This window comes from Eurypyga helias, unplaced genomic scaffold (assembly GCF_000690775.1).
Source record: "Eurypyga helias isolate BGI_N326 unplaced genomic scaffold, ASM69077v1 scaffold4308, whole genome shotgun sequence".
Taxonomy (NCBI): Eukaryota; Metazoa; Chordata; class Aves; order Eurypygiformes; family Eurypygidae; genus Eurypyga; species Eurypyga helias.
Window position 1 is genome coordinate 2,444 of NW_010264800.1, and position 11,663 is coordinate 14,106.

Genomic DNA, 11,663 nt, shown 5'->3' on the forward strand with positions numbered 1-11,663 from the left:
TGGGACTGGTTGTTAAGCATTTGGAAGTGAAGGTACAGACTGAAGGAGATGCTAGAGACAAAAGGAAAGAATCACAGACGGGTTTGGGCTGGAAGGGACCTTACAGACCATCTAGTTCCAACCCCCCTGCCATGGGCAGGGACACCTTCCACTAGACCAGGTTGCTCAAAGCCTCATCCAGCCTGGCCTTGAACACTCCCAGGGATGGGGCATCCACAGCTTCTCTGGACAGCACGCGCTGCGTGCACCTACCTGTACACATAAGGTGCTTGCATTAAAAGGGTTTTTAAAATATTCTTACTGTACACGAGACACCTCTGCGATCGCCAGATCTTGACGGAAGGGGCTCAGCTGAGGTGCGGAGCGTATGGGGGCACGCTGTGGCACCCCCGTACCCCGGTGCAGTGCCACGCTCTTGCACGCTTTGATCTCAGCTGGCTTACAAACACTGTCAGAAACGCAGCTGCCACTTTTCACACCAATGGACAAGGGTCAATACTGGGGTTTTTTGTGGAAAACACACCGTGAACTTGAGAAGACCACAGCAAACTAGTCAGGGAAACCTGAGGATGAACTGTTTAAACAGGAGCAAGAAATCTCCCCAACTTTTGTAATAGGAAAGGTATTTTTAGAAGCCAAGTTGTGCTATTTTTTGTGTCCGCAAAAGTGTGGAAACTGGAGGAAGGGTGGCATTTCCTAAGGGTGCTCGCCTGGAAAAGCCACGATCAGCAGTTGAGATTCTATTCCCAAATTTCTAGTTTGAAAGGACAAATACCAGACGTTGCCTGTTTTAGTGGTTTCACCTAAGGCGAGAGCTGATTGAAGCAGTTTCAAGTGAGCTTTGTATTACACAAAGAGCCAAACTTTCTCATCTCACAACTTCCCGGGTAAATGACTTTCCCTCGGACTTGCTTTATTTCCAGTGCTGCCTGAAATAACAGACAGTCATTTCCTGGCACATGAAGTGCAGAGACCAGCAGGAAAGGCTTCTGAAGCAAGAAGCTTGCTGTACGGTCGGTCATGTTACGGCTAACGTGACAATGGACTGGTGGTATGCTTGAGACTAACTGTAGAAACCAAAACTGAAGTAACATTCCAGGCATGACGGAGGACCCCGACATCAGTCGGGCAAGAAAGGGAAATCCATGCTCTAGAGCACTGGGATGAAACGCTGAGAGTAAATTCAGACTGCACCTTTAAACACTTTACTAAATGACACAGAAATAACTGTTCTCACGTATTTGTGTACTGAAAGTCAGGGTCAGATGGCAAACGAACCCTGGGTACCTTGGAACTGCAGGGTAATTGAGAATGTCTTAACTATCCTTAATCCGTGTGTAATGGGATTTTCTGCCATGGCTGCCTTTGAGCAGTCCCTTCCTGACATTTTTTTTTTTCTGACAAGGTTAAAAGGCTCAAAGAAAAATAAATGAATGTTTTGGATTTTGTTTTAGGTTATTCTACACACACATAAACAGCTGTTATGCATTATTTACGTAACATATCGGTCTGTATATTTTCTGACACCTAAGGAAGGCTGGTAGCTGTTAGTCACAAAGTATTTGTGGAAGGAAATCCACCTCCAGCTTACTGGCACTCACCAAGGATTTCAAAGATGGAATGGAGTTGAAAACTGCCTGTCTTCAGTGCCAGTATGTAGCACAGCTCCTATTTCCACTGACACAGTCAATCCACTGATGGAATGAAGGAGTTCACTGCCGTACCTGGCAACTGCTTTCATTACACTCTTCTCAGTATTTGCTACCACTCTGGAACAGGTTTACGTGGCACCTACTTTCTGTGACCCTTGGGAAAGCATTTTTTCATCCCGGGAGGTAATGCTAGACATCCACCCAAACACGCTGGAGGGTGGTCATGCAGTGAGGAACTGTACTCGGAAAAGTACCATGTTCTTTCTGTTAATGCAAATGGTTTGGGTTGTCTGTCTTAGCCTTTAAATAAGGGAAAACTTCATCAGGTACTTTCTCACTGGTCTGTCCGTGTTCCTGAGTGTTTTCAGTTCTTTTCTGTTGAAGATGTTCTAAAGTGCCCAGTGAGAGTTACCAGCAGGCAAGAACTGAACACAGCCATGGGTAAAGGGGCACAGCAACCTGTCTGGGTTTCAGACTGGAGGTGTCTGTCCTTGTCAGGGAAACCTGAACTGGGGGGAGGGAAAGCAAAGGCAATTAGTTCAAGGTTTGTCGTTGCCTATGCTCATACATCATAAACTCCACCTAGAAAGACAGAGCATCAGCTTAACCAAAGGTTTTAAAATCTCCTCAATGACTGACTTGGGTTACACTCGTTTGCTAGATGGGACTAAAGAAGTGCCAGCCAGGGGCGAGAGCAACAGGATTAAGAATCTGCGTCCTGATTACAGGGTGAGACTGCAGGCTCCTGGATACTGAAAGTCAAGGTTTGCTACTGAATGCTGTCAAGTCTTTTAATCTCATCCTTGTTCTATAAAAAAGGCAGTGATACTAAACTGATGCCAAGGATTTAGCTCAGTTCCACGTCTGAAAACCTCTACTTCGCTTCTTAAGGCAGAAGCGCTAGTTTACACATAGAGCGATTTTGACAGCGGTTTGACTTTCAGATTCAAGCTGGAGTTCTAGGAAGGTAGGAATGCTGTGCTGTGAATGCTGCCTTTATTTCATGCCATGAAACTGACAATTCTGGCAATTTTGCTGTATGAATGCAAAAGCGAGCGCTTCAGATTACGTCTGTCTGTCTATGTTTCCTTTAAGCTTTGGATGCCTTACTCATAAGAACATGATACAGCATGCTCAAATACTGATGTTTATAAATAGTATGAAACATGGCATTCTTAACGACTTCCTCTAACACTGAACTAGAAATCTTCTGGTTGAAAATCAGATGAGAAGGTCAGTAGGCTGAAAGATGATTTAAGACCTAAAGCAGCGACTGGAGTGTTGCTGCTCTGGCACTTGCTAAGAAAGGTGGCAGAAAGAAAAAAGTGGAGAAACAGGTAGTGAAATATGGAAATAGGAGTAAAGAATGGAAATAGTTTATCCAACAAAATAGTTTATCCAGAGTTTTATAAGTGAGGATTAGGAACACACTGTGCAAGTCAGAAGCCACATTAATAGATGGAAAAAGATGATCGGAGCATATTGCAGAGTTACGGGGTCACGCAAATGCGTAGCTAAAGATAAAGATGTTGTTATGCCTTAGGAAACCCCTAAACATGAAGGGGAGGATAGAGGAAGCAGGGAGGATCACAACCTTAAAGGGAGGAAGTTTCATACAGGGAAAGATATGGATGAGAAGCGTGGCCTACTCAGGTTAGTTAGCCGGCAGTGCTAGCAAATACTGGCCTGTAACAGCCAGACTGTGCGTGGGTCATTCTGCTTTTTCAGGGTGGAGGTGATCTGCGATGGCAGTTGGCTACGGCTCTGTCAACACAGCTGAGGTCCAGAGATCACTCCAAACGCACACTGGCTTTTCCCAGCATACGATGAGGCTGGAAGCAAGAAATTCCCTAACAACATACCTTTCCCAAGATGAAGTATCGCTTCTGCCAGGGGGTTGCTTACATGGGTTAGTTCTTTCTGCAGCTGTCTCCTAAGCCCATTCCTATTTAGGTCAGACAAATACAACTCTCAGCCAACTGAAAAGCCATGCTGACTGGCCATTTAGCCAGAAACGGCAGGCTGCGAGTAGGAGACAATAAAAGACAACCCCTTCACCTTTGCACGCGTCAAACCAAGATGTGGAAAGACTTAGTCTGTAGTACAGTCACATTTTCACACTACATACAGCTTAAGCTTGGCAGGTGGCTTATGTAAAACTACAGCACAGCAGATCTGAAGAAAATACATTACAGGCTTGAAAGAGGCTGTATCTCTGAGGCATCAGCTAACCCAGTCAGCTCTGTTTCCTCCTTCACCCTACACAGTGTCTGCAAAGTCTTTAAGAAATGCTATTATGACTGAATACTGAAAGGAAGAATAGCTTGAAACTGAAGAAAGCAAACATCCTGAAGAGAGAAGTAGGCAGTGTATCTTCCCAAAAGGGCCTTGATTAGCTTCCCTTTTATTTTTTCCTGAAGTATATTGTAGAAGATGCACAGGCACCTTTCTTTCCATTACAAGTGACACCAGCTATATTGATGGTCTTTAAATAGCCATCCTAAACCAGCTTTGGGCCTCTCTACAGCTGGAAAATGCACATGACCTTCAAGCACAAGCTTGGTTTCTTGTCTTTTAGTTAATTCCCATTACGACCGTCCATTTCTGTCTGATAACGCTGGAGTTATTTTCTTTTGTGACTGTATAAAGCTTTGAGTGTTCTTGCTAACTACGATCCAGCCTCTCTGGTTGCCTTGCTCCAGCTGCCTATTCCTTCCATAAATCCTTTTAACAGCAGTCAAGTCAAAGCCGCTCCCTAACACTGAAGCAGATTCCTGCAGCTGTGACCTTCCTGCTAACCTAGTAAAGGTAGAAGCACTTAATGCAACCTGAAGGTAAAATTGATGATGTCTTTGCACCTATGGCATCTCCTCTGATCCACAGTGAGCCAACCTTCAAAGCAGTTGAGCACTCTTTTTCCACCTGTACTGTTTTTCCCCTCCAAGTGTAATCAGTGTCCACCTGGACTGGGTTTACACCATAACGGACCCAGGCAGTTTAACCTTTCCCTGCAGTGAACAAAACCACTGAATGCACTGCTTGTCCTACCCACAATGACACCTTCTAGTACCCGTTTGCTTTGCAACACGGTTCTACAAGCACTTTAAGTTAGAGAAGTAAGCCTCCACAAGTCTCCCACTTGTTCTGTGATCACTGTGTTCTTCTGTTAACAAGCAGTTACTAAGGCTGGAAATTAGGCTTTTGGAACCGTAGGAGCCTAGGGAAGTCTAAGTTAGCTTCAGTGTCCTCTAAGATTGTGGGTTTTGGCTTACTACAAGTTAATATGCAGCTGTATGTACCACTGGGATTCAGTTACTTCAAAGGAGCTATAGCAAAAATCTGGAACATTAAACATGACACAAATGTGTAGATTTTGCAAGTATTTCAGAATTTAGGAGCCATTTAGTATCAAAAGGAGATTGAGAATTTGTGGGTAAATTTTTAAATACATATACAGATAGGTAAGAATAAACTTAACCTTTCCACAAACATACTACAGATGACTAGTTCTTGCTCACAGAGTACACACTTCTTCACTTTACAGCTGTTCAGTCCACATGTACTGGAGTTACAATCAAGAACAACTCAGTGAAACAAGAGTTTATATAACTACTTTAAAAGACAACCTTTATTTAAGAGTAGCCTGTCTCAGTAAATTAGGTCAGTAGGAGCAACTACTTTCAGCAGTAATGGAGCCAAGTACCTGGTGAGTTCATGACTTGACTTCAGTTTCTTCTGCTTGAGGTAGTGTATCCCAAACTGGTTCCTGAATGTGTTCAGGTATTTTCTCTATCTTAGTCTAAAAGCAAAGAAAAGCAACCACTTACGATACCGACCAGTTAACATCTAACAACTTTGCTTTACTTAGGCTGCTCTGAGGTATTTAACAGATTAAAAATACCACCTAGTGGCGCTTTCCGGTAATACAGCCTCTTTCCCATTTAAGACGGGAAAATGTTCCTTGCAAACTACACACACTTCCTCCGCCGACTTCCTACAGAGTGCAGTAGCTACCGGTACTTGCGCCAGGAGTTAGTCTCAAGGCAGCTAAGAACGCGAGGTGGATGCTTACCTTTTTTACTTCCATGGCGACCCCTTCAGGTAAGTTGCGTTGAACGTACTCCAAGTAAACTGCAGCAGTACTGCTTGTGAGGTGTTTTAACTGAAACAGAAGTAATGTTGTTTTAACGAACCACTATTATTAATACTTCAAACAGAACACAAAAAATAGAGTTTGCCCCAGCTTCCGTAGTTGTTGCTGTCGGACCAAACCTCTAACAGGAGGGCAGATTCACGCCGGGTTGAGTTGTACCCAACTCTTGTGCAAGCGTAAAGCAGTTCTTTCACCCCACGGAATCATGCATACTGCCTGTGATCACAGGCATCGATTACGATGGGAGCGGTGGATCGTAACGTTGCAGGTATCAGATGAAATTTAATGACAAGTTACACGAGAATTGACATCTTCTGTACACTCTCAAAGTCCAAGCTTGCTATAAATCCTGCAACTCCACAATTTCACCGAGTTCTTGATCTTCACGTTTCTCCTGGATGGCAATAACAGCGCTTGCAGTCGGTGGGCAGCCAGTTGTACTGCACTCATTGCTGGGGACTTAAAGCCACGTCCCATTTTGCTAAGCACTGTGCAGATAAGACACCCGGGAGCCACAAAACGCTGGCAGTAAACCTTTCTTCTAAGAAAGGCAACCGCAGCTGCATTCTAAACCATACACAAGTCTGTGTCATCAGACACAGCACGAGTGGTTTCTATACGCTTCCTTTCTTCTATCTCCCCCATGCAGCTTTAGTTGGCCACATGATGCTGCATAGGGCAAAAGTATGTGTGTTCAGAAGGGACTGACAAACTCACAGAGAACAGAACCCTTAGTGACTGTAACGACAATGATAGAGCGGCATCTTCTTCCCTTCCTGAAAAAGCTCCTTTCCCACTGATTCTTAGAAACCAAAAGCATAAAACATATAAAGATAAGCAACCCTCAATTCTACCTTATTTTTTAATCATTCTTTGAGCTGTTAAGATGATGGCCAAAAACCAGCCTTTTAGTCAAAAAATTATATAGGCTGTACATTCAGGATAGCTTGTGTTACATCTGATATACCTCAGTCAGACGTGCTGCTCCGCCCTGCACTCTCCTCCCCAACCCAAGTAAATAGGTCACTCCTGATCTAACACCTACTAATATCTCGGAACTAAACTTTTTTTTTCTCATCTTTCTTACCTCCAAACACAAGAAATGTGTTCTCATTTCATACTGAACTCGGTGCTTCTTGTAAATGTGTACAGACTTTAGAAGTGTGAATCGTTCTATCTTCTTTGGAGGATTATGCCTGAACAAAGCACAAACAGAAAAAGTCGTTTTATATAAAGCACGCCAATATAATTATCTGAAAGATTATGCTGAAATCCTTGTTCTTATTTGACACTTAGAAGACCTACAAGGAAGTATCAAACACTGGTACCACTGAGCATTAACCCATAGGGGCATGGCTAATGCTGGGCATTACACAGCACTGGTCCAGGGGAGCTGTCAGAGCACCGACAGCTGTCAGCGTCACTCACGCAGTAAAAACGCACTTCTGTGGCAGTGCCGAGTGCCGAACTGCTGCTGCTTTCACTGCCGCGCTGACATCTAAGAGCTGTCAGATTTATAATCTGAGAAAAAATGTCCCATTACAACCGTTTCTTCCGAAGACAATACTTCTAAGCACAGAACCTGAATGGCAGTAGATGACATAAGCAGCATCTGACACCCCATCACTCTAGAGTTCGGTTACTTACACTTTTTCAACAGTGATGCCGAGTTCTTTAGCTGCAAGCACTGCAAAATATTCGTAGCTGTCCAACACAGCTTTATCGTGGCCTTTAACTAGAAGGGACAACCTCTTGTACAGCGTTTCCGGCTCGTCCGAAATAGATACCTGCGTTTTTAAGGAAGGACAACAGTTACCACTCCATGCTTTCCCTGATGCACGCACTGCGTATTTTCTTAGCCTGTGCACCCCGTCTGTAAAAGCACAACAAAAAACCCATGCAGTTAGCTGCTGCTTTTAGTTCATCTGCAAGAGGCTGATGGTATTGCCTTGACTGACAGTTCTCACTCTTTATCAGGGAAGGCCAAAGTGAGAAATCTAACTTCTGAATATTTAGGTAAAATTTCTTGATCAGAAAAGGAAAGGGAATACCACATAAATAGAAGGATGATACTAGCAAAAGCAAGAATGAAACTCATTGTTCAAGCAAGTCTGGAGCAGCAATATTTGTATTTTAAAGAGCGGTGTGAGAACACCTGAAATCCTCTGACTTTGACTGGGCATGGACAGCAACTGGGACATTAGGGACCGTAACCAGACTTCTCGCTTCACTGAGTCAGTTACAAGGCTACTTTAAACACAGGAGGCTTCCCCCGGCGTAATACCCCTCTGTTTGTCCACGTACAAATTTAAAACTTTCAGTTATGAATGTATGACTTTCAGTTAGAGCTTCAATTCCTGATGGCCTGGGCTGACTGACCATCTGAAAAGCCTTGATGTATCCAGGAAGCACCGATTTCCCACAGGCTTACTACCAGGCAGTTTAGCACAGTAAATCGCCTATGTACTAGATATGGCAGGAAGGCTTGCGTCTGCACTGGGGATCTACTGCTGCTGTAAGATTTTGGCTTGCTTGCTTGTATTATACAGACTGTCAGTCAAAATCAAGGCATTTAGATTCCAAAGGCAAGATATCTACCATATGCCTTCAGGAACTTCCCACCTCATCAGCCCTGGGCTCCCAGCTTCCAAGCCAGAGACAAAGGCCTTAGGCTGGCTAAGGCGCTTCAGGCTCTGAGCTCAATGTGGCCAAAAAGCTGGTATTTCATACTTACAGCGGCACAGAGAAGGAAGAAAGTGACTAAGAGGCAACTGTAAGCTACAGAAATCTTGCTGGGGAAAAAAAAATTCTTAAATACCAATAATCTAAATTGTTTCTTTCTCTACAGCAAATCTGACATCATTAAGAGACAACTTTAAAAAGCTGCAGTAAAGGAATTAAAGTTTTTCTGTACACCCTCTTTACTACTAAGGTTTCACTCTGTGAAACACTTACCAAAGGATTAGTCTTAGGCGCCTGTGCATCACCATGGGATCCAGCCAGCTGTACTCCCATCAAGTCAGAGTGTCTAGAGATATGGTAACAGGGGAAATATCAAATTGTTAAAGCTGGGTATTTCAGGTGGTGTGGAGAAGAAGGGGAAAGAGGAAGAGCCTTTCATACTTACGGAAGAAAACGCTGCTTTTGCATAATTCTGCTTGCATAATTGACAGGAAAAGATGACCCCTGTATGAAATAAGTAAGTTACAGGTGTTTTTTCTCCAATCTGGAAAGTAGCCAGTTAATATGGGATTATGAAATGGTACTTTTCTGCACACCAGCACATAACATATTCCCAGGCTTTGATTTGCCAAACTAGAAAGTTTGCTTTATCTTAAAACACAGGAAAACAGGAACATGGAAGTGTATTTTAGTATACAATGGCACCTAAAGAAAGGAAGGCATTAAGGGGAACAATGTAACAGTATGCTACACCTATACTATCATATATATGTACCAGACACCTGAATAGCAATCACGAAGCACTTTCTTAGCAGAAAGACGTATTTTGCGTAGCATCAGATACCATTTCTGTATATAATTTATCTTCAGTTTTACGCTCATAGTACAACATGTGTTAGTTTCGTCGAAAGAAAAGCCTAAGTAGGACTTGCTGTTGTAAACCAGCATCCTATAAACATAATTCAACCTCTGAATTTAACTTGAAATTTTGCCTGTTTTTTCAGCATAAAGTTCCTTGTGATTTTGAACACTTGTTCTTTTGAAGATAACGTCAGACATACTTCTAACAACTAAATGAACCATATTTAAAAGACAACACGGTTTTTTTCTCCTGTGTTAAAAAGGGAATACAACTGTTAATCGAGATCTAACACTACTATCTTTCGTACTTGAAAAAGTGCTCACTTCTCAGCATTATGTGGCTTCCAGCTTCCTTCCACGAGTTCCCCATCTGGCAAAGTTATAGACTACTTGAGGAGAAGGAAAATAAAAAACAGGAACCAGAACTCTCACTTGCTTAAGGGAAACTCAGGGCTGCAGCAGCAGCACACTTAAGCAAAATTAGCTACTTGTCCAGCCCCTTGCTGCTCTTATTTAGCAGGTGCTGGAGTCATAGCTTTAACAAGACAGATACCCCACACGTCAGTTACGTAGGCACCTGTGTAACCAAAATATCAGAAACCAGCCAGAATTGACACTTGTCCATGCTGTCGCTCATGGATAGGCGTAGCTAACTACATGGTGCCATTAGGTCCCTAACCTTCTCCATTGTGCATCACGCATTAATTACAGATCAGCTGTGAACAAAGCTGCTTTGTGAAGCAATTCTGCCTCATTCACTATTTATCCTTCACAAATTCTGCGTCCAATAAGGAAGATGACTGCAGGAAGAGGTAGGAGTTTCCTGTTTACAAAGCTGACTGCTGTTTGGAGAACACAGCCGAATTGCCTCCCCTCAAGCATGCCTTTCAAATCCACATGTTCACAGATGAGCACTGGTGTTACATTCTTAAGTGTGTGACAAAATAAGCAGCTTTGGGAGCACTGAGTACTTGCCAGTATAGTTGATGACCATTCAGAAAGTTTCTGAGTTCATGTTGGGAACTACTTGAGTCTTAACTCCTAAAATTAAGGAAATACATCTGATAATTTTACCTTGGTCTCTGCACCTCCGTTCTCTCTGAAGTCACAGTACTGCCTCCCTTTCATTCCACATCAGCATGAAGTACACATCACCTGACACCGCTTCAGGGAGCAAACAGGCCCACGAGCATGAAAGACTGTATTCAGCGCAGGGCTTAAATTGTGTGTGTCAGTGTACGGCACCCAACCTGCCCCCAGGTGACAAATGTGACACTGCTGACTGGAACTGGAACTGAAAGATGTGTCTGTTTTGGGTTTTTCGTGTGTACGCAGCCTGCGTGGTCTCTGCTACGTATTCTTTTACTTCTAGCTGCCTGACCTTGTCAGATGGACTTTTGCTGCTTGACCTTGTAAGATGGACTGTATTTCCATGCAGAGATATGTACGCTCACAGCGTATTTTGTTATGTGGCTTTGCGTACAAAAATTTTAGCCTTCATGTAATACCATGAAACAAAACATGCTTAAACAGTGCAGTTCTAACCCACATACTGAGCTCTGCACCCTTTGCACCGTTCTACGGTTGTACACGATTCCCACTACACGCCGCCTCCTTTTGTTACTAATTACGGAGGTACGCATCCGGCCAAAAGCTTTTGTAAAATAAAACTAAAGGCGCTCTGCGCAAATCTGGACAAAATGGTACGCTAGCCCAGGCAGGTGGCATCCAGCAGGCAGTAAAGTTTATTTTAACAGCTCGCTCCGTTCTCTGACTGGACTACACCTGATGTGCTCCTGCTAACAGCCATCACAGAAGGTGGGAAAGACACTCGAACTGCAACATAACAGACCTCATTTTCCTGGGTGAACCAAGGCCTTGCAAAGAACAGAGTTTCCCCTCTCCTAACGCAAAACAGCCTTCACTTGGTTTGGCTGAGACATCCTGAGGTACTCGGGAGACTGATGCCTGAAAGGTAAGCATGTCCAGAACACAGCAACCGCCTCAAAAACAGGTCTGCAGGGCACAGTTTTGAGGACCCGCTATGCCCACGACGGTGGTCAGAGACGCAGCCCCGCACTGCAAAACGCCACAACCCTCCCGCAGCCAAAAGGGAGGTCACTTGGGATCTCCCCAGCGCGCCGGAGCACACCGAGGAGAGCAGGCCAGCTCCAGTACAACTCGCACGGGAAACGTGCTCCCAGGGTTTCCGCAGCGGAGACAGCGCTGCCCCAGCTCCCTTTTCCCTCAGGGGTGAATATACCGAAGGAAAGGAAGACACCGCTCCCTCTCCCGCCACACAGCCCACCTGACAG

The 11,663-nt window shown here is 44.1% G+C and overlaps 1 protein-coding gene across 1 annotated transcript; it reads right to left on the bottom strand.

Moving 5' to 3' along the window:
• Positions 1 to 5,265: 5,265 nt before the first annotated feature.
• Positions 5,266 to 8,988, bottom strand: MRPS10 (mitochondrial ribosomal protein S10). Its single transcript, XM_010156491.1, has 6 exons — positions 8,933 to 8,988; positions 8,761 to 8,833; positions 7,453 to 7,592; positions 6,893 to 7,001; positions 5,725 to 5,814; positions 5,266 to 5,451 (listed from the first exon to the last, which is right to left on the bottom strand). Exons 1-6 carry the CDS (start codon positions 8,953 to 8,955, stop codon positions 5,365 to 5,367), a joined length of 522 nt encoding a protein of 173 aa, XP_010154793.1. The 5' UTR covers positions 8,956 to 8,988; the 3' UTR covers positions 5,266 to 5,364.
• Between the last annotated feature and the right edge of the window lie 2,675 nt (positions 8,989 to 11,663).